General features: G+C 42.9%; 1 protein-coding gene across 1 annotated transcript in view; it reads right to left on the bottom strand.

Annotated features, from left to right (window-relative positions):
* Positions 1-26,382, bottom strand: part of LOC124624337 — a 558,871-nt gene that overhangs the window by 71,558 nt on the left and 460,931 nt on the right. Inside the window, exon 5 of the mRNA XM_047149100.1 lies at positions 21,280-21,414. Within this exon, the coding sequence (XP_047005056.1) occupies positions 21,280-21,414 (135 nt within the window). The remainder of the gene's footprint in view (positions 1-21,279; positions 21,415-26,382) is intronic.

Here is a 26,382-nt window from a genome sequence, read left to right as displayed (position 1 = left end):
ATGGAGTAATTATTGCTGTCAGTAGTAGAGTGCCTTGTAGAGAAATTGAAGCAGATAGTTCCTGCGAAATAGTAGGGGTAGAGGTTATACCTGACAAATCGGACTAAACTATTAATTGGATCGTTTTACAGACCCCCCAACTCAGAAGATATAGTTGCTAAACAGTTCAGAGAGAACTTGAGTCTCATATCAAGTAGGTACCCCTTCATACAATTTTAGTCGGTGGTGACTTCAATTTACCCTCGATATGCTGGAAAATTACATGTTTGAAGCCGGCGGCAGGCATAAAACGTCATCCGAAGTTGTACTGAACGCTTTCTCAGAAAATTATTTTGAACAATTAGTTCATGAGTCCACTCTATGCGTAAATGGTCGCGAAAGCATACTGGACCTCTTAGCAACAAATAATCCTGGACAAATAGTGAGTACCATGACGAATACAAGGATTAGCGACCACAACGCAGTTGCTGCTAGGCTGGGCGCAGTAACAATTACAACCATCGAAAAGAATCTCAAAGTACATCTACTTAAAAAAGCTGATAAAAATGATCTTAACGTCTTTTTAAGAGACAGTATTTACTCCTTCGGATCTGATCATGTAAGCGTAGAAAAGTTGTGGAATGATTTCAAAGACATAGTATCGAAAGCAGCTGAGGGATATATACCACATAAATTAATAAGTTATGGTACTGATCCCCCATGGCACAAAAAACGGGTCAGATCGCTGCTGCAGAAGCAGCGAAAAAACCATGCCAAATTTAAGAGATCGCAAAATCCCCAAGACTGGCAAAGCTTAGCAGAAGTTCGAAATATGGCGCATAATACAATGCGAGATGCTTTTAATAATTCCCACAACGACATTCTGTCTCGAAATCTGGCAGAAAACCCTAAGAGATTCCGGTCATACATAAAGCACACCAGTGGCAAGACGCAATCAATACTTTCACTGCGCGATAATAACGGCGAAGTCACTGATGACAGTGCCACTAACACGGTTTCCCGAAAATCATTCACCAAAGAAGACGAAGTAAGTATTCCTGAATTCCAATCAAGAACAACTGCTAAGATGAGAAACATAGAAACAGATATCCTCGGTGTCGAAAAGCAGCTTAAGTCGCTTAATAAAAGCAAGGCTTCCGGTCCAGATTGTATACCAGTCAGGTTCCCCTCAGAGTATGATGATACAATAGATCCATATTGAGCAATTATAGACAATCGCTCGCTCAGACGAAGATCCGTACCTAAAGACTGGAAAATTGCTCAAGTCACACAAATACCCAAAAAGGGAAGTAGGAATGATCCGCTGAATTACAGGCCCATATCACTTACGTTGATTGGCAGTGGGGTTTTGGAACATGTACTGTATGCGAACATAATGAAGTTCCTCGAAGAAATCGATTTATTGAGTCATAGTCAGCACAAATTCAGAAAATATCGTTCTTGCAAAATACAATTAGCTCCTTACACTCATGAAGGAATGAGTGCTATCGACAGGGGATGTCAAATTGATACCATATTTTTAGATTTCCAGAAGGCTTTCGACACCGTTTCTCAGAAGTGTCTTCTAACCAATTCCGCGACTATGGAATATTGCCTCAGTTGTGCGACTGGATTCGTGATTTCCCGTCAGAAAGGTCACAGTTCGTAGTAATAGACGGAAAGCTATCCAGTAAATCGGAAGTAATATCCGACGTTCCCCAGGGAAGTATTGAGAGGCCCTCTGTTGTTCCTGATCTATATTAACGACGAAGGAGACAATCTGAGTAGTCCTCTTAGATTGTCTGCAGATAATGCTGTCATTTATCGTCTTGTAGTCATCAGATGACCAAAACGAATTTCAAAATGATTGAGGTAAGTTACCTGTCTGCTGCGAAATGTGGCAGTTGATCCTGAATAAAGAAAAGTGTGAAGTTATTCACAAAAGTACTAAAAGAAATCAGCTAAATTTCGATTATGCGGTAAGTCACACAAATCTGCAGGCTGTAAATTCAACTAGATACTAAGGAATTACAATTACAAATAACCTAAATTGGAACGATCACATAGATAATATTGTGGGTAGGGCAAACCAAATACTGCGATTCATTGGCAGGACATTTAGAATCTCCAACTGGTGTACTAAAGAGACTGCTTATTCCACGCTTGTCCGCGCTATTCTGGAGTGTTGCTGTGCGGCGTGGGATCTGTATCAGGTGGGACGGACGTATGAGATCGAAAAAGTACAGAGAAGGGCAGCTCGATTTGTATTACCGCGAAGTAGGAGAGATAGTGCCACAGACATGATACATGAATTGGAGTAGTAATCATTAAAACAAATTCGTTTTTTGTTGCGACGGGATCTTCTCATGAAATTTGAATCACCAGTTTTCTCCTCCGATTGCGAAAACATTCTGTTAGCACCCACCTACAAAGGGAGAAGTGATCATCACGATAAGAGAAATCAGGGCTCGCACAGAAAATTGAAAGTGCTCGTTTTACCCGCACGCCGTTCGAGAGTGGAACGGTAGAGAGACAGTATGAAGGTGGTTCATTGAACTCTCTACCAGGCACTGTATTGTGAATAGTAAGGAAAACACGTAGATGTAGAAAGGCAAAGGTGCCGACTTCGATCCTCCGTCCGGTACACAGTTTTAATCTGCCAGGAAGTTTCATATCAGTCTACATTGCACTGCAGAGTGGAAATCTCGTTGTGGAGACATCATAGTCCTCTTCGACTCTATAACTGTTTTTATGGACGTGTGGCCATTAACAAGTGTACTGAAAAAGTCGTTCTACGGAATGCATCAAAAATTAACGGTATATCTGAGATGTGTATGTATTACTAACAAGGGGAGGCCGCCAATTGTGAAATTCAGATTCGATTCATACTGCGCATAATAAAAGCTCATGGCCAGAGTTGTAATGTGGCAAAGCACCAAGATGCACTTCTCAGCCGTTGTCGAGAAAATCGACAGTTGAAATAAACCGTTGCGGTGAAATACTCTCTACGATTAATAATTTTCTACAGAGTCGTGGCGCAGCGGTAAGGGCTCAGGTTCGTAATCCGAAGGTCGCCGGATCAAATCCCGCGCCATGCAACACTATTTTTAATTATTAGTTTTTTGTATTTCATATATATATATATATATAAACTATTAATTAATTGCTTATGCATGTTGGTGAAGGCGGATCGCTCTCCAATTGTACCGCCTCCATCTTTTCGTTTGTTTAACAGGGTGTACCAAAGCTCTCACGTCCGCATTGATTTTCGACGATGTTATAACTTGCGCTAGGGACCGCATCTACCTTCTTTCGAAGTTAGAAGGCAACTACGCTGTTATGCGGTGGCTCTTTTCGGCCCATTCAACATCTGTCCTTCAAGTGTAACGAGCGAGTAACGGAGTTTATATTTCATACCTGCCACAGCAAATTTGTGTTCGTGGGGCTTCTATTCTAATTCGAACGTTTGACTTACGCTATACGTATTCGTTTCGGAATATCGTTTCTACGTCTTCCGTTAACTATACGTGGTTAACATTATGAAGATAATTAATAACATTTGTGAAATACAACTATGTTTGCGGAAAACATAATGATGTTCGAAGTCGCCAGTTTTTCCACGACAAACGACTTTCAACAACTTATTATATGCATAATTGTTGCAACTGATTGCCGAGAATTATATATATATATATATATATATATATATATATATATATATATATATATATATATGTGTGTGTGTGTGTGTGTGTGTGTGTGTGTGTATGTATACACACATTTGAATTACAAAAAACAAATACAAAAAAAATACGGTGCATGGCGGGATATTCGATTCGGTGACCTTCGGATTACGAACCCGTGCGCTTACCGCTGCGCCACGACGCTGTAGAGAATTATCAGTCGTAGAGAGTATTTCACCGCAACGGTTTATTTTAACTGTCGATTTTCTCGACAACGGCTGAGAAGTGTATCTTGGTGCTTTGCCACATTACACCTCTGGCTATGAGCTTTTATTATGCGCAGTATGAATCGAATCTGAATTTCACAATTGGCGGCCTCCCCTTGTAAGTTTAGATGGTGGGTATACAATGTTACCTATCTTATCACCCTTTACACAAACTGCAAACCACTACACATGTTCACTGTTTTATCTTTGATACAGAAATCATGTTTAGTGGTTTGATGCGATTTATGTGAAAGATGAAAATTAAGTGCAACATCTCCTGAAGGATGATTTTTCCAGTACGCCAGTTGGTAATGGACACATGGTTGGAGCTGCAATAGTGCTATTTGTCAATAAATAGTTTTACAGAGAAGGCTAGTCATTTAGCTCTGTGCTCAACTACTTTTATGAAAACATTCCAACCTTGTGAAACAAGAGTAACTTCATAACGCACTCTTCTTCGTGCGGTCTCTGATATCGTTGAAAATTACAACCCTCTATTTTATTAGAAATAGTAGTTTGCTGCGTTAGAGTTCTCCGCACTTTGCTTACGAATTATCCCTTGCGTAGATTGTTGCCCGTACGTAGCCGGTTAGAAAGCTGTCGAATCTCACTAACCGAATATGAGATGATAAAGAGTAAGTTATTTCGTGTACACTACATGACGGATATATTACAAGGGCTATTCGGAAGTAAGGTCCGATAGTGCGCGAAATGGAAATCACTATGAAAATCAAAAATGTTTTATTTGCAACATTTAACTAGACCTTCCGGCTACTTCTTTACATAGCCGCCGCTCCGACTTAGAGATTTGTCGCAGCGTTGTACCAAGCTTCCAATGGATTCGTCATGGGAGGCAGCGGCCCTTACTCTCCGCCAAATCTCTACGCTGGTCTACAGCTCGTTGACTGTGCCAAACTCTTGGATTCATAGCCAGCTGTTCATGTGAGTAGACACGAAACTTAAAGGGAGCCAATTACGGACTGTATTATGGGTAAACAAACACTTCTCATCGAAAGCCGGCCGGGGTGGCCGAGCGGTTCTAGGCGCTACAGTCCGGAACCGCGCAACCGCTACGGTCGCAGGTTCGAATCCTGCCTCGGGCATGGATGTGTGTGATATCCTTAGGTTAGTTAGGTTTAAGTAGTTCTAGGGGACTGATGACCTCAGACGTTAAGTCCCATAGGGCTCAGAGCCATTTGAACCATTTTTCTTATCAAAAACGCTGCAGGAGCATCTTCATTGCCCCTGCAGAATGCGAGCGAGAGTAGTCATGAAGGCGGAAACACATGACAGTTGCGTTACGTTGGCTGCATATCAGGCGAAATCTCTCACCAGACGCATTTTGCGGGAGATGCTATTTTCTAGGTGTCTTTACATGCTCACTGTGCGCTCAGAACAGAAAAGAGGATGTGATTCGACCGGCGAGCATACTAGAGACACTGCTCAACACATCTCCGCAAAATTTCATCGGACTTTCACTGTCGTTTCCATTTTGTGACCGATCGGACCTTACTTTCTGAATGGCCCTGCTATAAGAAAAAAAATGTATTGCATGACACTCGATCTATTGTTTTTCTAAGAAATCATCAATTTTTCTTTATTTTCAGAACTCCCTAGTTTATGACTCATCACAAGTCGTTGTGCTCATTGCTGAGCGAGTGACCCCATGAACCAAGCGTCTCCATCCCGGATGGTTACCGGCTTCTCTTAGACTCTGCTGAAGAGGTAGACCAGAGATCTTTATTTGTACCGTACACTTGCCTGCTGCTGTTCGCCTCCAGCTATTGCCTGGGTCCTTCTTTCCATGATGATATCCTCTAGACTTTCTCCACTCTTCTCACATAATAGCCAAAACACTTGAGAGTTTTTTGGCTAACACGAGAAGAAAGGCGCTTGGAGATATTGAGTGGGTCAATAATGGACACTTTTGTTTTCTTCGGTCCATTTTATATAAAGTATCCTTCGCCAGCACCAAAGCTCAAATATGTCAGTACGCTGCTTGTCTCTCTACTTTACTTTTGTTAGTAGCTCAACAATTTCATCTTCCATGCTGTCCAAATCCAATGGTGTCATTAGCAAATTTGAGGTTGTTAATAGTTCAGCAGATGCCTTTAGTTCAACCATCAACATCACTCCTAATCACATTTCTGCATAGATGTTGCACAGCTGGGGAGATAGAACACAATTCGGCTGACACCTTTCAACACACTGAATAAATCAAACATCCCAGCATTTATCTTCGTAGCTGCGAGATTATTACCCTACAGACTTCTGATCAGTATTGTGAAGTGTAATGGGACACAAAACTCCACAAGCACCTGCCATAGCTTTTCCCAGACAACATAGTCAAAGGCGTTCCTACAATGAAGGAAACAGATGAAAACAAGAACAAACGATTCTCACGATTTCTCATTACTTGTTTTATAATATGTTGACCATCGGTTCACTAGTTCCTTTTCCTCCAAGATGTAGAGGAAATTTTGCTTTCTTATGATTTGAGAGCAAAAGTTCGGCAGTCAGAGCAGTTCCTGATTGTCCCTTTCTTGTGTGAGGATGACGAGAGACTTCGACCAGTTTTTTAGCCACTCCTTGGGTTTACCATATTCTTGTATGCAGTGATTTCAGCACATTAACACCTTTTTGCTGCATTTCTTTGATCATCTCCCCTGGCATACTTTTAAGACCATGAGATTTACATTTCTTCAGATATTGAATCCCGTTCTCTCTTTCGATACATAAGATTGTTGGTTTGAATGTAAGTTGCTCAACTACTTGACTGCTCGTACTGTTATTAATTGCAGAATATAACTTATTGAGGAGTGGTATTAAATTTTGAAGTCAAATGTCAATTAAATACAAGAATCAGACTTAAAAAGTAAATTTCACTGTCAAGTGTTTCTTAAAGATTGCTGCATTGTTGTGATATTTTTATTTTGTTTTTATGGCAAACATCTACGGTCATTACTGGAAATATTTAAAACGTACTAACGAATTTTCAGTGTAAGAAGAATTTCGGAATCATGGAATATCTCTGTTACATGCAGAGGTCGACACGATTAGTACTGTTTTAGTATAGGTACATGCCACCTCTCTGGGGTACACCATCTTGAAGTAGCACTGTTCCTAGGAATGAAGAGGCTTGTGGGTTCGCGTGAAGCTGAGGGCTACACTGCCTTTGGGAACCTACAGTCAGCAAGGTGTTGGCTGATGGACCAGACTAAGTGTTTCCCACAAACACCTGAAATTCCACATCCATTCCTTGTCCTTTCCCAACTCCTCAATACCCAACCCAAGGTGTGATGCAATCCGGGCTGAGGGGTGAGTGGCACACTGGAAAATATGTCGTGAATGGAGACTCAGGGATACTGGGCAACCTCCCTGACTAATTAGCCTTGCACTGCATGGGGTTTCCATGGAGTGGATCGAATATAATCCCAACTCTCATGGGACCAAAATGGACAATAAATAAAATAGCAAAACTGAGTGGCAAGTTGAGACCTCAACCACCCAAACACTGGGGCTGGAACCGATGGAAAACATCCCCTCAGCTGAAGGGGGAGAGAGACCTGGGAATGGTTACTAAGAAGTTGGACTAGATTAAGATGAAAGACAAGTCTGGGGCTCAGAGGAAGAAACTTCTTAGAGAACAAACGCTGAAGGAAGGAAAAGAGTGGCTTCCTAAACAAAGGTGAACTAAAAGGGCTTGAGCCCAAGACCTCCAAGAAAGGGCTCTCTCAGAGCGAAGAGGGTTTAAAACTCCTTCTACATCAACGGCAGGCAGTAAGAGAACAAGGGAGGAATCTAAGACTCCCACTTCTCAGTATAAGCGTATCCAGAAAAAGCTGAGGCAAGAAATAGAGAAACAGACCTATAGTGCTGCAGTCTCTGTTTTTGGGATGGCAGTTATCCAGCAAGGCTATCCACTGGTCAAGATCACCTCGCAGCAGGAGGAGCTCATGCAGATGGCTCTCTTTGAGAAGATGGCAGGGGACACTGGTCCAGGACCCAAATTCAGGAGAGTCTATCCGGATCAAGGTTCTTTTATCTTTGTCTGTGAGGGCGTGGGTACAGTGGACTGGGTAAAGGAAAAGGTGCCCATAATATCACTGTGGGAGGATGCAAAGCTGCTGGTAAAGACAGTGGCTGAGCTATTCAAGACACGAAAGATATTAATCTGGGTACCTTAAGTATACCTGTCCAGAGACTCTGATTGAGAACATAGGGTCTCTAAACTCGAAAGTCACGACAGAGGGTTCGAAGGTAATCAACCGGAAGATTGCACCAAACAGCCAACCCTCATGGTGTAAGTCGGAGAGAAGTCTCTGAAGGCTATGTGGGAACAGGACCTGAGATTATTCTTGGGATTCTCACAGGTTGTCGTCAGGGTAATCAAAGACATCAGAAGCGACAATGGCTGCAAGATGGAGACTGAATGTGCTGCAGATAAATCTCCAACACAGTAAAGGGACCACTGCTGCTCTAAGTCATCTTCTGGGAAGACAAGAAGTGAAAATGCCCCTGATTCAGGAACTATATATATAATGGGGGTGTATCGGGCCTCGATGGCACTGGAGGTATGCTTACTTATACTAGAAATATAAGAAACTCCTGAATGTGCATTGATGTAAAAAATAGAACCCCCTTCATGCTGGTGGCAGACGTTTGTTCTAGGGACTTCAGGGTGAGGCGTGAGGAAGGTAGCACGAGAGAGTCTGTAATGGTCTCGACATACCTTCCTTATGAGGACAGTGCTCCTCCTTCTCAGGAGGTAAAGAGACTGACGGAAGTCTGTGCACAACAGGGCAATCAACTATTCATTGGATGCGATGCTAATGCCCAGAACTTGGTGTATGGGGCAGCACCGACACCAACAGTAAAGGAAATTACCTTCTAGAATTTCTTATAGCTAATAACTTAGAGATCCTCAATTGGAGCAAGGAACAATTAGCAACATAAGAAGGGAAGATGTTCCTCTTTGATGGAAAGTGAAGTCAAACAATGGCATGTGGAAAGCCATCCTCATCAGACCACATGTATATTAAGATTGAGGTTGAAATGGACATTAGACAGACCATGTTCTACCGGAGTCCCAGGAAAACGGACTGGGTGGCATGTAGGAGGAACCTCGACTGAAGCCTATCGGAAGTCAGTGCTTTGATAAGGAATCCAGTAGAGTTTGAGGAGGTAGCAGAGGCAGTGACCCTTGCCATCATGACCTCATACCATGACAACTGCTCAGTCACCAAGAGGTGCACGAATAAGAATGTATCTCGGTGGAATAACAATCTGTAATCACAGAGGAAAAAGGTACGAAGACTGTTTAACCTTGCAACAAGGAAAGGACGATGGGCAGAATATCAGGAAGCCCTTGTCAAATACAACTTTGCGATCGAGCAAGCAAAGCAGGCGTCCTGGAAGGTATTCTGTGAGGCTGTAGAGGGTACAACTGCTCAGGCAACACTTCAAAAAATCTTCACTTGGATACCAATTAATCTAGGAGGAACTTTAAGGAAAGATGGTGGGGAGTATACCAGGACAGCACATGAAACAGTGGAACTACTCTTCAAGACTGATTCTCGTCGATGTGCTCTGACAGACGACATAGACCACAATGAGATCCCTGTGAGATATAAGTTTTCAGGTATTCGAAGGGAGAACTGGGAATCTCCCAGAGAATGTATTTGACCATAGCCATGCAGGATTAGACGAGCAGTCTAAGGCGCTGCAGTCATGGACTGTGCGGCTGGTCCCGCCAGAGGTTCAAGTCCTCCCTCAGGCATGGGTGTGTGCGTTTGTCCTTAGGATAATTTAGGTTAAGTAGTGTGTAATCTTAGGGACTGATGACCTAGTAGTTTAGTCGCATAAGATTTCACACACACTTGAACATTTTTTGTTGACCATAGTAAAATCCAATTGGTAGGGGGAACATTACAACCATTCAAGTCACCTGGCCCAGATGGAATTTTTCCAGCGGTCCTGAATCAAGCAGGTGTGAACTTAATAAGATTCCTATGCAGGTTATTTAGGGTTAGCCTAGCAGCAGGAATCATTCCTAATGTCAGTGAAGGGCAGTGAAGGTTGTCTTCAGTCCAGAGCCAGGGAGAATTTACTATCCAAGACCAGCGATATGAGACCAATCAATCTGTCCTCCTTTCTTCTTAAAACATTAGAAAACTTAGTCAAAGTGCAGGTTAGGGAGAGGAGGTTAACTAGGGTACCTATACACATAAACCAACAGGCGTACCAACCAGGAAAATCGTGTGAAACTGCACTCCACCAACGTGTTGGGAAGGTGGAGAAAGCACTACACATTCAGGAAATAGCCCTCTGAATCTTCTTGGGCATCGAAGCGGTTTTTAGCAACACAACCTTCGAATCCACGGTTAAGGAAGCAGAGGTACATGGCTTGGAGACCACCATTTGCAGGTGGATTAGAGCCATGCTTAGTGTCAGAAAGGTAGAAGTCTCCGTAATTCAAGAAAAAATGGTAATCAACACCACCAGAGGCTGTCCACAAGGAGGCGTCCTGTCCCCTATCCCATGGAACCTTGTGGTGAATGAACTCATTGTAGAATTAAACTCTAGACAGTACTTTTGCCAGGGATACTCAGACGATCTTGTCATTGTAATACTTGGCAAATTTTCAGGTACAGTCACAGCTATGGCACAAGGAGCATTGAAAATTGTGGTAGATTGGTGCAGGAAACAGGACCTAAGAGTCAGTCCTAGGAAGACTGTTATAGTACCATTTACAAGGAAGCAGATCCAACACACATATTGGAATCTCAAGCTTCTTGATGAATCTCTACCAGTGAAGAGGATAGTGAAATACCTCGGGGTAACCCTGGATGAGGAACTATTATGGACCCCTTACATAAGGAGCACATGTTCCAAGGAGAGCTTGTGGTAAAATCTGAGACTTAAGCCCCAAGAGTATTTGCTAGATATATACTATGATAGTAAGACCTGTAATCACCTATGAGGCTACAGTGTGGTGGAAAAGAGTAGAGCAGCAGGTAGCCGCTAAGGAGCTTGTTAAGGTGCTGAGATTGTACAGTCACACCCACTGCTGGGATGAGAAACATGCTATACATGCCCCCATTACACCTGTGGGTAAAGATGGAGGCAGCAGCTGGAGCGCACAGGGTAAAGACTGTCAAAAACTGGGGTATCCTGGATCTCACATTAAAATACTGAGAGAGGTAGACAAATATCGTTGGAAATGCTGGCCAACTTCCAGCTGCTTCAACAAGCCTTTCAGTATAGTAACTGGAAGTAGAGAGCCCTGGGAGAACAAATTTCGACGTCCTGGGGGCATAGTCTGGTTCACTGACGGTTCGAAAACAGACCGAGGTGTTGGGGCAGGGGTATACAGAGAGCAGCCAAGTTTCAAGCAGGAATATCTGTTATCAGCGTGTTCGTGGAGGAGAATTTGCAGAGGTCATACAGAGGTCATAGCATTTTCATTTATTCAGATAGCCAAGCAGTCTTGAAAGTACTGGTAGTTTCTGCGACAAGATCAAAGATCGTGGCAGAATGCCACAAATTCCTTGTGGAGCTAGGGGAAAGCAATAAGGCACACCTACTTTGGGTCCCTGGTCACTCAGGGATTAGTGGTAATGAGCAAGCCGATAGGTTGGCCAGAATAGGGGCAATGGCACCATTTACTGGACCGGAAAAGTGTCCTGACAATCACCAAGGCGATGATCAAAATAAAACTACGAGACTGGACAAGGAGACAACATGCAGAATATTGGGCTAAGGTCCAAAAGCAAAAACATGGCAAGATATTGATGTCGAAGCCATGTTCTAAGAGAAGTCCCTCAATCCTGACCTTGAACAGAAGAGAAATGAAACTCATGGTTGGATTATTGACAGACCATGGAAATAACAGAAGAGGACCCCAAAATTAGGATATGTGGGGTTGGCGAGGAACCGCATCACATTTGATCTTCGAATGCGAGGTATTGGAGATTAAAAGACGCAGAATATTCGGTTCAACCAGACCTGAAGGATTGTGTCCAGCAAGGCACTAGTAAAGGACCTCCTTGCATTGTTCAAAGACATTGGTTGACTTTACTAGAGACATAGGGAACGATACCGTACATTTGTACATTAAACTCTGTTTCTGTGCGGGCAGCAGCGGGCTTGACCAATGTTGTTTTTGCTTCCCTGATGAAATAAAATCAATAGGTACATGCCAAATTTCGAAGCGAGATCGACGGCGACTGTCAATATCATCCACAGGAAAACAGCATCAGATGGGGAGGAAAATCAACGGGAAATATGCGACTGATGTTTTGAAAAGCCGATTACCATAAGAGATGCACAATATCCCTGTTAAGTCGCCAAGAAGAGCGCCATTATTTCTACGAGGATGTTACAGATCTATTCATTCGTGTATTTTAATCGTCTGCTTCTGAAGAAGTGGGGTGCTTTCTGACTAATTCACAGATTCAGTTGCTTTATTTATCTCTCTTGTTTATCTTCAATTGACGTCACAGTTTGACTATTACTTACCAAAGAGCAACAAAATAAGTTACGAGTAACTGTATGGTACAAAAAAAATCCAGAGGCGCATATTGCTCTGCCAAGGTACGGAAGTTATTTGGGAGCTGCCGTCCACTGGAAATCTTCTGTGGGATTAATAATCTTATTATCCGCTGCATTATCTTTACATGTCGTAATATTTCAGTTCTGTTACGAATAACGTAGTTCAGGTACAGGGTGCTCATAAACAGTCTGAGAAGCTTGTAAGGCTGTTGCAGGGTATATTACACTGAGAAATATATGTTAAGACTAAAATTCGATACCTTGTGCCGTTTCCTAGTTGATTAGCATAGAAGTTAGCCGATCAGGCTGTTGCCCTCGCAAATGCAACGTGTTGCTCATTTGGTTTCCTAAAACCGAACAGGAGAGCGATACAAAAATTTGTCTTAAAGCAGGAACCACCAACGCATTTCTCCGTAATGATTCAGAGAAAACTCGGAAAATCTTAATCGGAACATCCGGATGGGGATTAGAGGCTCCATTTTTCCCGAACAGAAGACCAGTCAGTAAACAACAGCACAACCTCGTTGTTTTGTTTATTCATGCTTTTTTTCTAACCACAAATCATCGCAAAAACGGCACGCATTGTGCACATTATTTCATTATGTGCTGTGCTATTAGTACACTGTTCCTTCATATCTCGATACCAACCACTAAGCAAACTCTGTACACACACTATTAGCTCACAAGGGGAAAGTGATGATGATGTTTACTTTCCATTTTGTGGGCTGCAACTTCTTTGTTTACCAGAAAAATTGAGTCAGAATTCTTCTGATCTCGTATTATACATCGCAGAGTTTTGCTGTAAGTTTTTCCAGAATCAAACAAAAAGGTCACGCTATAATGTGAAAGGTTTTTACAGTAGGATATCATACGGTGATGATAATTTTTTGAGTATTTTTCTGGTGTCACCAACAACTGCATGTTCTTCCACTGTTGAGTGGGAAGCAAGTGTAACATTGCAGATGGACAATTAGAGATTTACGTACATCATTAGGCACAATAAATGGACTATGGAAATCTGTTAAACAACATCTGTCCGGAATACAATTACGATAAAATTCCTTCTCGCCAATTTGCTACCCAGTGCTATGTAAATCAAATTTTCAGATTATATAAGCGGCAGTCAAATGAAAACTAGACACACGGAAGAAAAGTACGAAAATGTTTATTATTTCAAAAGTAATTACCACAACTGTTAATGCATCTACCACATGGTGAAACAGGAAGGTAAATGAGAAAAGACAGTCAGTTCCTTCATGGAAAACAGAGTGCGGATACGTGCAGAACCAAGATTGTACACATGCGTTCCATGAAGGAACTGACTGCATTTCTCAGAGAGGGATAAATGCATTAATAGTGATTACCCTGGAAATAATTTACAGTTTACATACTTTTTCCATCTGTCTCATTTTCATTTGACTGACCCTCATATAAATATGCACCCGACCCGCAGCCGAGGTCGCTAACACACGCCTGTCCAGTGGCTCTCGACTTGGGGTAAGCAGATACGAACCTGGTGTTGGATGGAATTTTCCCTGCCGGTTTTTGACCAGCAAGGGGAGGAAAGGTGGTAGCGTAAAATACCTTATCACAAGTCTTTGCGCCAATATTATGTGCTAAATTGCAAAAGCCTCCACAGTGTCTTATATGTTGAGGGCATATGACACTGTAAATGGTGGTCCATATGTCAGGTGTGGATGTCAAGCCTCACGGGCCCTTTTGTGGTTTTCGAGAGGAGTAGACTATGTACTGAAGTCCACGCCATGAACCCGCCCGGTGGATTAGTGTCGACGTCTGGTGTGCCGGACAGCCTGTGGATGGTTTCTAAAGCGGTTTTCCATTTACCTCGGCAAATGCTGGCTGGTTCCCCTTCTTCCGCCTCAGTTACACTATGTCGGCGATTGCTGCGCAAACACTGTCTATACGTACGCGTACACCATAACTGGTCTACCGCGCAAACATTTGGGTTACATTCGTCTGGTATGAGACGTTCCTGGGAGAGATCCACTGGGGGACGAACCGCACAATAACCCTGGTTTCGCTGTGGGGCGGCGGTGGAGTGGGTGACCTGTTGTAGTCTGTTGAGGTGTTGTGAACCACTGAGGGTTTCGGCGGGACGAAGCCTCTCCGGGTTTAACTACACAACACACAATGTGCCGAAACCACAACAACACATCCTTAGCACTACACTATACAAGCACTCATGACAGTCACCTACATGACAAAGATATACGTTGGACACTTCATGACAGGTCAGAGGAATGCAATGGCACAGGACCTACACTAGGACCTTGCCATGAGAGGCGGTGCAGGATTCCCTACACCTTTTCCCTGAGTATGGGACTATGATAGAAGTGGGCATTAGCTGGCACTCAAGACAATGTTGAGAAAACTGTTTGCACGTTAACCTTAGTCAATACCTGCTTAGAAACAGCAAACGAACTTGAGAATTTAAATTTTGCACAGTCTTCGATACATACCAGGTGAAGAGTAATTTGCCGGCCGGAGTGGCCGAGCGGTTAAAGGCGCTACAGTCTGGAACCGCACGACCGCTACGGTCGCAGGTTCGAATCCTGTCTCGGGCATGGATGTGTGTGATGTCCTTAGGTTAGTTAGGTTTAAGTAGTTCTAAGTTCTAGGGGACTTATGACCACAGCAGTTGAGTCCCATAGTGCTCAGAGCCATTTTTTGAAGAGTAATTTGTGCAGTCTGTCTAAAACATTTATTCAGTGAACTGTATCGTTGATGAATGTTAACGAACAGAACAGCTACGGTCTTTCTCAGTGGCATCAAGGCCACTGTCAGTATTGTCCATTTACCTTTCGAACGTAAATAAAGGTTTGTTTAGCAAGACCGATGCCTTTTGTCAAAATTTATGCATGCCTGTTATAATGGCGTGAGACGACGGGACACCGTAGTAAGGATGCAGAAACATCGTGAGTCACAGTTTCTAGAATTTCACGCACCGATGTTGTATCGATCCGAAACAGCTGCCTGTTCTACAATGCCGCAAAAAATACATTAGATGTTTTTCGCCACTCTGCATGGCTATGTACCTTTAATACTACAAAACGGATGGTAGAGAAAGGTCAGTCATTTAATTATACACAATGAGGATGAAAACACCAAAACTGTCGTCTGCAGGCACCGTTCACAGTCTCCACAACAAAGGCATCACTGATTCTCGAAACTCGCATTGTTACCAGGTACTATACTCTCCTTGCTGTCGGATTCAGATATTTACAATGGTGAAGTCTGCTGCAGTCCAGAGTCTTTGCTACTGAATTTGCTTAGTCGCTTCCACCCTGGCACAGAGGAAGGCGGTACACGACTTTAAGCCTCACACGTCGCACCTTCAGTATGATTTTAAAAAAAAGTAAATGTACTTTAAGCCTATCAGTTCAATTAGACCACTACCGTCGTTGGTAATGTATGTGATACACCGAGACACCATTTAAAAAAGTAAAACTCAATTGAAATTAGACCCACTGAAAGTGCTTTCCCAAAAAACGTTATATACAACAACTGACTCAGAGGCAAGAAAGAGCAGTATCACTACAAGTCTTTAAATCTAAAAATCAAATTAACTCTTGACATACCGGAACAAGTATACCAATAATTTATGGCCGTAACAGACGAGATCAAAGTAAAAATCGACGCGGATCGGTAGATCAGATACCTCTGCAAGACGTCGAAACTGATACTATATGTTGTAGACATCATTAAACGAGAAGAAATATGGCTGCGTGCAGCAAATAAATAATGCTTTCTCGCAATGTGAGGTTCCGCCGCAGCCGCTGATTGATAAAAGTCTAAATCGAAATTCCACGCTGTTATTGAGCTACATCAACATACATACACCGCAAGTCACCGTATGGAGCATGGTGGATGGTACCACGTACCGCTACTAGTCATTATCCTTCTTGTTCTGCACGCGAATGGAGCGAGTGAAAAGTCACTGCCCATATGCCTTCGTACGAGCCCTAAATTCGCTTGTCTTATCTTCGAGATACTTAACGCGGAATGTGCGTCGGTGGCAGCAGCATCGTTATGCAGTCCGCTGCAAATACCGGTTCCCCATATTATTTCAATAGTGTTTTGCGAAAATAATTTCATCTTCCTTCGAGCGATTCACATTTTTCACAAAGCTTGTCTGTAGCATTCACATGTTGACCGAATCCACCGGTAAGAAATCTAGCTGCACGCCTCTGAAGTGATTCGATGTCTTCATTTAAACGGACCTGATGGAGGTCCAAAACAGGAATGGTATTCAAGGATAGGGCGCACTAGCGTCCTATACATGGTATCCTTTGCAAATGAGCTCCTCTTTCTTAAAATGCTCCGAATAAACCGTAGGACTTAAGGATGGTAACAGAATACCAGCCACTGGATTGACCTCGCCTGCTATCATCCTTAATTGTTCGTTTTATTTCGTATCGATTTGTAGCGTTACGCCTAGATATTTAATCGAGCTGACTGTGTCAAGCAGCACGCGACTAATACTGTGTTCGAGAAACGCGGGATTGTTTTTCCTGGTCATCTCCATTAAACTATTCTTCTACATTCAGAGCAAGCTGTCATTCATCAAACCAAATACAAATTTCGTCTAAGTAATCTTGTATCGTCTTACATTAACTCAACGATGACACCTTCCGAAAGCCACAGCATCATCAGCGAACTGCAGCAGATTACTGCTCCTCCTGTCCGAAGACCATTTATGTATATAGAGAAAGAGAGCTGTCCTACCACACTTCCCTGGGATTGACGATACTCCTGTCTCTGATGAACACTCGCCTTCGAGTACTTCTTCGCATGATTATCTGTTTTACGCAAAGAGCTTGTTTCAGAATTTATCAATGTCACCTTCGGATTATGTGTAGTGTGTGCGTTTGGCTTTTGTGTTCGCAATCCACATCAGACGACTATCAGCCAACGTATTTAATGAAATTTCAAGTCAGATGTGCTGTATTTATACAGGATTAACTACTAATACATAAACTGTTGCGGTACTGGCAACTGGTGTTACAAATCTCAAGCCGCACAGTTCCTAGAATCAATTCTCTCGCCCGCGTGTCGGAAGAACAGCTGTTTTCTTTTGCGGAATTCACCTTCTGTGCCAATATGCCCCGCTCTGATCGGCAAGTAAAATGCGTTCTCATGGCTTCGGGAAGCGACGTTGTCCCCAGGAGATATGGGCAGCTGCGTGGGGAATGAACGAGATGATACGTAACCGTCATACGCACGCGGCGGCGAACGGCCCACGCACGTCACATCATCAGGGGTCGAATTCATTATCGTGCTGCCATATATATGCAAAGCGAGAGAGCCGAATTATAAATTGAAATTAACAGCAGCTGATGTAGTCGTCAGATCGACTCTGAGAGGCCGCTCCCCTCACTCACATGGAAATGAATTGCTGTGGCTGGGGGAGTGCGTACCGCATCCGTCTGCTGCAAAACTGCACATACAGATAATGCAGAACAAGGGGAACCTTTTTTATTGTATAGTGTTCATCTGAATTACTACACGAGTCAATAACCACAGTGACAAGCTGCTTCAGTGAAGATCTCATAAGCTGAGCTACAGGGAAATTAAACTGCCCTCCACAGCCCTCTATCTCTGCCACACAATGTCGAGATGTTACGACGAAAAAACGAGCCAGAGACAAAACGGAGTAGTACTGAATGCTTGTTTGAGGGCGAGGAGTGAAGCATACACTACCAATGTTAAAAAGTAATAACCGTGAATGAACAGAAAGAGCGCATACAGTTGACATTTGCGGACTCGTATAGATGTTTTCAGTGCAATAGAGTTGTAAATGTAAGCGACGCCAAGAAATCAAACAAAATGCAATCACTCTACAACGATCCAAGGGAGACATGGGTCCATTATACCAAAATACTCAGAAAATGACACTTAACACCAAAATTTCTTTCTGTGACATTCAGGTCCTCCCTGTCTACAAGGAAACATCTCTAAATGAAAGGGCTGACTGTTCTAAGTTAACATTTGTTTGTTAAAAATGGTTACTCAAACTGCTACATACTTAAGATTACATTGGTAAACAAGAATAGCAATCGAAGAAAGGGATGCGACCTCGAGCCAAGAACAACAATTAGTGATGCTTGAGAAATATTTTGACATACTGTCCACATTGTGCATTCAAACTGCTGCTAATCCGAAGAATGGGTTAGAACATGTGACTTGTCTATTAGATTCGTCCTCTATAAATCTGCAGACAGCGAACGAGGACATATGTCACACACGATGCGGACTGTGTATCCTGTGGACCGAACAACTAAAGCCGGATAAAGACGATTTAAAAATACAGAGGTGTGTCTGTTCTATAGCCTGTAAATATTTCACTGTAGAGCTGTGAAGTTATGCTCAATCGACATTTCTACATTGAAGAACCTAAGGACAACAGTAGCATAACCGCAAAGGAAGTGTAATTTGGCAAAACGCTTAATATTCGCTTGAAAGAATTTACCTTATATGACACAAGTATCCGGACACCTCTACGTGAACTGACCGCGATATGTTGCGGGAGGCGAACCCGCCAATACAAAAGGAGTTGCGGAGTACTGAGCTGTCAGCAGAGGAACAAGGAACGACGGAACGTGTCGGTTAGGAAAGCTCAGTGACTTCCAACGTGGATTATAGTCATTGGATGTGACCCGAGTAACAAATCCATCAGGGACATTTCAACCCTTATAAACCTTTTCAAATCGACAGTTGATAATTTTATCGTGAAGTGGGAACGCGAAGAAACAAACAGAGCTAAGCCTATACCAAACCGACCGTATGTATTGACGGACGAAGGCCGTCGAAAATTGCGGAAGGAACTTGTAAGAAATCGAATGAAATTAGAGCACGAAATCACTCGTGAAAAGAGTTGCGCTCTGCCAAAACTGCGTTTTGGTACAATACATAAATGACGTAGCAAATGTTAGGATTACCAGCAGAGAAGGAGCATAAATGACTGTGTACGAGAGAAGACTTACCTTTGTTTTTCGTTTGTTTTGCACATAATCAGCATCACACTTCGTTTAGTGTCATTCCACTGTGTATTCTGTATACTTAGGGTACAAAATGTATATTGCATTTTATAAATGATAAAAAAAACATGCTGTTCTGACCTGCCTCGATACATAGACTGTCATTCTGAGCAGCACTTTCTCCGTGTCTCCCATCAGCGTAAAGTATCTATTAACAGATTGCCAAGATAATGGGACTCCATCACTCGCCAACCACTACGATGTATGAATCGCACAACAGAGTATAAGCATCATGGCGAGCTCAGTTCAACTCGATATCCAGCCAAGTTTGAGCCGTCGGTGCTGCAAGATGTGGCAGTGCTATGTACTAAATTTTTCATCCTGTACACCCCTAAATCAGCTACAAATTTAATCACATTCTTCCTACTACATTTCACGCGCACGATCACTTTTCGTTATTTGTTATTTCTCTTTGTGCTGCAAAACGGAAATGTGCGTACGGTGTAATTGGCCGGGAGGCCCCATCCGGGGAAGTTCGGCCGCCAAGGCCAAGTTTTATTTCAGTCGACGCCACACCGGCCGAAATGCGCGCTGGTGATGAGGATGAAATGATGATGACAACACAACACCCAGTCCCCGAGAGGAGAAAATCTCCGACCCTGCCGGGAATCGAACCCGGGTCGGCTTGCATGGGAGGCGAGCACGTTACGATGCAACTAAGCAGGTGGACTTTGTGCTGCAATTTTAATGGGGAGCAGTGTAATAAGCTCTGATTACAATAACTCTGAAGTTGGAATCAGTCAAATCAGAAACACCTGTCTGCAACAATTTGTGTGTATATGCGATGGAATGATGACAGAAGGCTCAGTCGTAGACGAAGCTGCTCATACACTTCGACTCATTGGTAAGATAGGCCTACTGGCAGAATGGAGATAGCATACAAAACAGATTGCTCGTAAAAGTCTACTTTGTCCCTGTTAAAGTGTGTGACACTCACGTCATATAAGCCCAAAAGAGGATATGGGACATATACGAAGAAGAGCAGCTCTAATGGTTACAGGTTTGAGTCTCGGGAGAGGATCACAGAAATTTAAGTTTGAATGAGCAGTCAAGATCATATTAACCGATTTCGACTTACCTAAAAGCCATCTACAGAATTTGTTGCCCCCTACGGCTGGTGCCGGCGGCTCCTCGGTTGTCTTGTGATTCCGCGATCGTACACGATCGCTGAGTACGGAGAAGCCGCCAGCAGCAGCTCTAGGGGGCAACAAATTCTGTAGATAGGCCGTTGTTTCAGGTCGCTGTCCTCCATTGATTGTGTTGTCTAAATTTATGAGCATCACAGAAATGTTAAAACACGTGACTTGGCAAACTCTTAACTATAGATGAGAACTAGCCTGAAAATTTGTGTTTGATAAGTTTCATGAGCCTGTGTTGAGTGAAATATCTAGGAATGTACAACAGCCCTTAATATATCAGAAAGACAAGATTAGTCAAATTACAGCTTGCACAGAGGCGTTTGTATGGTGCTTTTTACCGCGCAGCGTGCACGAACGGAAAAGGAAGAAAAAACATTAATGCACGTTACGACGGAATTGACCCTCTATCATGTACTACAGAGTAGTTTTTTCTGGATGTAGACGTGAATGCTGGATACGTGTAGATATTTACATGACGACGGAACTACTGCATTCTTCGACGCAAAAAGAAAGCTCCGACTGCAACACAGCAATTAACTTGTCCGTCAGTGCGTCAAACTGAAAGGTGAGTTCGTGACGTGGGAACGTTGGCGGCACTGACCTGTGACGGCGACGGCGACGCTGCTGGTGAGTCCGCGCGGCGTGGAGCAGGTGTAGAGGCCCGTGTCTGAGGGCTCGCTGCGGTGCAGCGCCAGCCGGTACTTCCAGGAGCGCTCCGACGCCGTCACCGCCCAACCTGCAACAGTGGCCAGCTGTCTCGCGTCACTGTAGCACCTGGAACACTTGTTTCTGTGGTTTTCAGTCCAAAGACTGGTCTGATGCAGCTCTCAACATTAGTCTGTTCTATGCAAGCCGTAATGGTAACGACCACAGCTGTATTTATGGCTCGTTCATTACGCCAGGAGCGGTTTCGTTGTAAATGAACATCTTCAGCTGACCTGAGCGTAAGTTCACAATCTGTCTTCATAACTAATTCCCGCAACGTGTCATGGTTCAAAAATGCCTAATGGGATTATATAGCGTTAGAAATATCCGAATGAAGACGATATCACATGTCTGCGTCTTTGTGGGAATGTTACGGAAACTGTTGGTGAACTTTCGGTCCGGTCCACTGAAGATGTTTATTTAGAACTAAGCCACTTGTGGTGTAATAGACATTGAAGCATTACGTTTTATTTCTCTCTTTTCTCTAATTTCTGTTTAGTTAATTAATCAGGCAATAAGATACTATATTTTTATTTCTAATAAAATGAAGATCTTCGATGAAACGTAATACAAACTCATTTAACAGCGATTTTGTTTAAAACGTCGATACTGCCAGAAAATGTACGTGGTGAATGTAAGGCCACTGATAAACATGAAAGTGCATACTTGACTTTTCTTCCGCTTGTATCACTTCTTGTTCTTAGGAGTTCTAGCTGAGCAGACGAATGTTTGGAAGTTGTAATATTTGTGATCGGTGAAGATTGTTTAACTCTATTTACTGTGTCGGCACCATCACTGATTCAAGCGACTAGATTGTGTCCTAATAATTTATTCCATTTATGTTGTGATTTATGTATGTTTCTAGAAAAACGGACGAAGTTGACGACGGATTGTTCGGCCACGAACGATCGGATACTGTTGCTGTTATTCCGTTGCATGCTTTTCTATTAATGGCCAGAACCCCATGAGATATTTGAGCTGATAATTTTGTTCTTCTGTACAAAATGATGTATTGCAAAAATTACGCAAGTGTGACCGGTATCTGTTTTCGAACAATGTCGCCCGTCAACCTACTGACTTTTTATTTATTCCTATGGCTAGGGCCCCCCATCGGGCAGACATTTCGCCGGGTGCCGGTCTTTCAGTTTGACGCCACTTCGGCGACCTGCAGTCGATGAGGATGATAGGATGATGATGAGGGTATCACAACACCCAGTCCCTGGGCGGAGAAAATTCACCGACCCAGCCGGGAATCGAAGCCGGGCCCAGAGGACTGACAATCCGTCACGCCTGACCATCCAGCTACCGGGGGCAGACAACCTACTCACTGGTCTAACATAAAAGAATGTGAGTGAATAAATACGAGGATGGCCTCCACGAGGTACTCTGAGTAGTAAACATTGTAGAAACTTCAGTATGCTGCGCTGCAGCGTACAGTGTTGGTTGCCTCCACGTCACGATTGTTAGACTACATTGAAGTACATCGTTTACAGACCGTAAAATTAAATTCGCTCCTTTGTGAAACGCGTTCTATTAGCATCTCTTTGCTGAGACAAGAAGTAAACCCACGACTTACCTGAACTACAGATGTCGTGGTTTTTATTAACATTTATATCCCAGTTGTGGAGCACAAAATGACACGATTGTTCTGTGCTAACCTCGTATTACTAAAAGGCTAACCTGGCTCGCGGCACCCGATCTCAGTTGAAAGTTACCTATCTAACGATTTTCAGGGGCAACATTTTTTTCAAGTTTGATACTACTAACTGAATTTTTAAAACAATGAACTGCTGTCGTAAACTACTCATTAAGAAGTGTAATCTCATGTCAAAGGTTTAACATCTTACGGCCGGAAACTGTGTACACGTCTTGAGACAGGGTAACACGCCGCGCGCAAAAACCCACAATATATCCATCTAGTAAGATTAAAACCTTGTGTGCGACCGAGATTCGAACTCGGGACCTTTGCCTTTCGCGGGCAAGTGCTCTACCATCTGAGCTACCAGCGCACGACTCACACCAGGTCCTCACAGCTTTACTTCTGCCAGTATCTCGTCTCCTACCTTCCAAACTTTACAGAAGCTCTCCTACGGAACTTGCAGAACTAGCGCTCCTGAAAGAAAGGATATTGCGGAGACATGGCTTAGCCACAGCCTGGGGGATGTTTCCAGAATGGGAATTTCCACTCTGCAGCGGAGTGTGCGCTGATATGAAATTTCCTGGCAGATTAAAACTGTGTGCCCGACCGAGACTCGAACTCGGGACCTTTGCCTTTCGCGGGCAAGTGCTCTACCAGCTTCTGTAAAGTTTGGAAGGTAGGAGACGAGATACTGGCAGAAGTAAAGCTGTGAGGAACGGGCGTGAGTCGTGCATCGGTAGCTCAGATGGTAGAGCACTTGCCCGCGAAAGGCAATGGCCCCGAGTTCGAGTCTCGGTCGGGCACACAGTTTTAATCTGCCAGGAAGTTTCATATCAGCGCACACTCCGCTGCAGAGTGGAAATTCTCATTCTGGAGATATCCATCTAGTATTTGAGAATGAGAGCACTTAGTGACTATTCACAAAGTTTACACATAAGTTCAGACCTTTAAAAAACCTTTTCTCACTGACATCGCCCTACCTTTTTCCCCCACCACCACATAATCATGAAAGGAGAAAAGTGTGTCGCGTACTACGTTTTCTCTGTTCATGCTGCAAAACTGCTACATCAGGCTTTACGTTTCAATTTATTACTTCATTACTACTCACTCTATTCGCAAAAAAACTGCAGTCTCCACATGTACCAATAGTTGTATCTGCAAAAATATATCATTGAACGACATAGAGTTCACGAGATATGACCTCCTGAACATCGAGACGCATGGAGAACTAGCTTTTGCAAATTGCCCAGAATATACTCCCCTATTGTTTGATAACGAGAGCACTTAGCGGCTTCCAAGAAAACTTAATAATAATTTGAGACTTACTGTATAGACCTAGTGGGTACCAATCTGTCTTTGATATACTTCAGATATGTCAAGAACCGGTTATGATAGCTTTTTGGTTTCACTCTGAAAACCTTGACGGTGTATTAGCTAAAAAGTAAGGTCAGATGTTTCTAACCGATCTGTTTTGTTTTACATCCAGTGATGATTGTCTATAGCCGAAATTGGTATATGATATGCTGGCCAAATGAAACAGCTGGTGATTCAACTGCATTTTCTAAAGTAGTTTGAAACCTTTCCTGAATTTTTTCTCACTTACTTGCCTAACGTCAAATCATCAGTAACGCACTCAGAGGTTTGAACCTGTTTCATATATGACAGATCGATTGTTTACAGAATACTGGTAGCGGCTAAGTGACCCTGATTGTGTGGAATAAATAAACTGCGACCAGTCACATTTCATATTTATTTTGTGTGTGTCCCAACACAAGATTAAGTGTTCAGGCATGTTCTGCTCGTCTTCATGAGTGTATTTACACAGAAATATATTTTATTTAACGATGGACCTTCATAATTACTGTAAATTAACCCAGAAATACAGCAACTGCAATTTTGTTCGTTGTTCTCCTGATGGAGTGGCTGTAGGGATGAGAGGTGGGATGGGCGTTGTGAGGGGGAAGGGGAGGGGTCAGCAGCCACAAGCCAACGCCCAGTGCTATCTCCTGTTGTTATTATTTTGGTGCAGATATACTTTGGCATCAGTTGGTATTGCAAAACACTAATGTGATTCAGTTTTAACGAGACAGTTGTTCATTCAGAGGAGAAAGTGAAAATTTCACACTTAAGCAATAAGGCGGTCTTACAGCGTGTGGCTGGGTACAGGCTACTGCAGCGCGTGGTATTAACGATATTCGTTTGTTTCCTTTTATCGCCTCTTAAATTAACTGGATTAGAAATGTCTTACGGATGTTTAAGAATTTTTTTAAACTATGTGTGAGTAGTTCTATTTCTTCAACTACATATATTATTTTACTTTTTCTGATCTTGTGGGAAAATTTTAGATTGACTTAGATTGTCAAACAGTGGTCTGTGTCTTTGATATAAGTTGCTACTGGTGATTTTCTACATTTTCAGAACACAATCTACTATTTGATCACCCGCCCTATAATTACCTCAGTTAAAAATTGATAATTTTTGGTGCATCATAGTGTCATTATTTCCTATTTCTCAGGGCCTGCCACGAAGTAGATAACTTGTAATGACCTTTTTTATATTATTAAACTGGGATGTTGCTATTGCATGAAGTTTTATTCAAGTGTTGTATAGGTAGGCGATAAGCTTGTGTAGGCAGCATAGTCATTTTTAGGCGACCTGAATTTGCATAGCTGTATTAGTGTATACAATTTTTACGGCATAAATGGTTTGTAACAATGTATCGAGTACTTACTTTCATATTCTCATCATTGACCTTTTGCTGCCAAATCATTTTACGGATTGCAATTCAGTAAATGTTGTTGTTGAGTAAATTTTGATGAAATTTTCGTTTCCCATACAGATAACAGCTTTGGTGGTCAGAAATCGGAGAGAGGTATTGTTACACATTCATCTTTTTACCTTCATTTACAGAATTATGTGGTGGTTATAGATTCTTAGTATAGCTGTGGGTGAGTGGTCATTGCTTATCATGACATTGAGAGAAGATGAGGTACTCTAATCACCTATTTTTCGTATACAGAAAATTATTAAAGATTTTATTACAACCTGATACACCTTGAGTGAGACTCTGGAAAGTTAATGGCCTTAGCAGACATTGATGGAGCCTCGTAGGGCGCTAAAAGCATGAGGTATTTTTATGGATCTTAGCTCATAGAAATGGCATATTGGGAGTTGGAAGCAATTGGCGGCGAGCCCATCACTCAGTCGGATGGGCCCACAGTTTTACAGGGCAGACAGAGCAGGCCCCCATCGAGACAGGTCTCCAGCAGCACAATGCCGCAATACCTGCATTGGCGCCAGCCGAAGCCTGGTCTGGGGGCGACGGACTGAAAGGATGCATCTACACAGTGGAGTTGTAAA

Source organism: Schistocerca americana, chromosome 1, assembly GCF_021461395.2.
Source record: "Schistocerca americana isolate TAMUIC-IGC-003095 chromosome 1, iqSchAmer2.1, whole genome shotgun sequence".
Classification (NCBI taxonomy): domain Eukaryota; kingdom Metazoa; phylum Arthropoda; class Insecta; order Orthoptera; family Acrididae; genus Schistocerca; species Schistocerca americana.
Note: the sequence above shows the minus strand (reverse complement) of the source record. Positions and strands in the feature narration are given on the sequence as shown.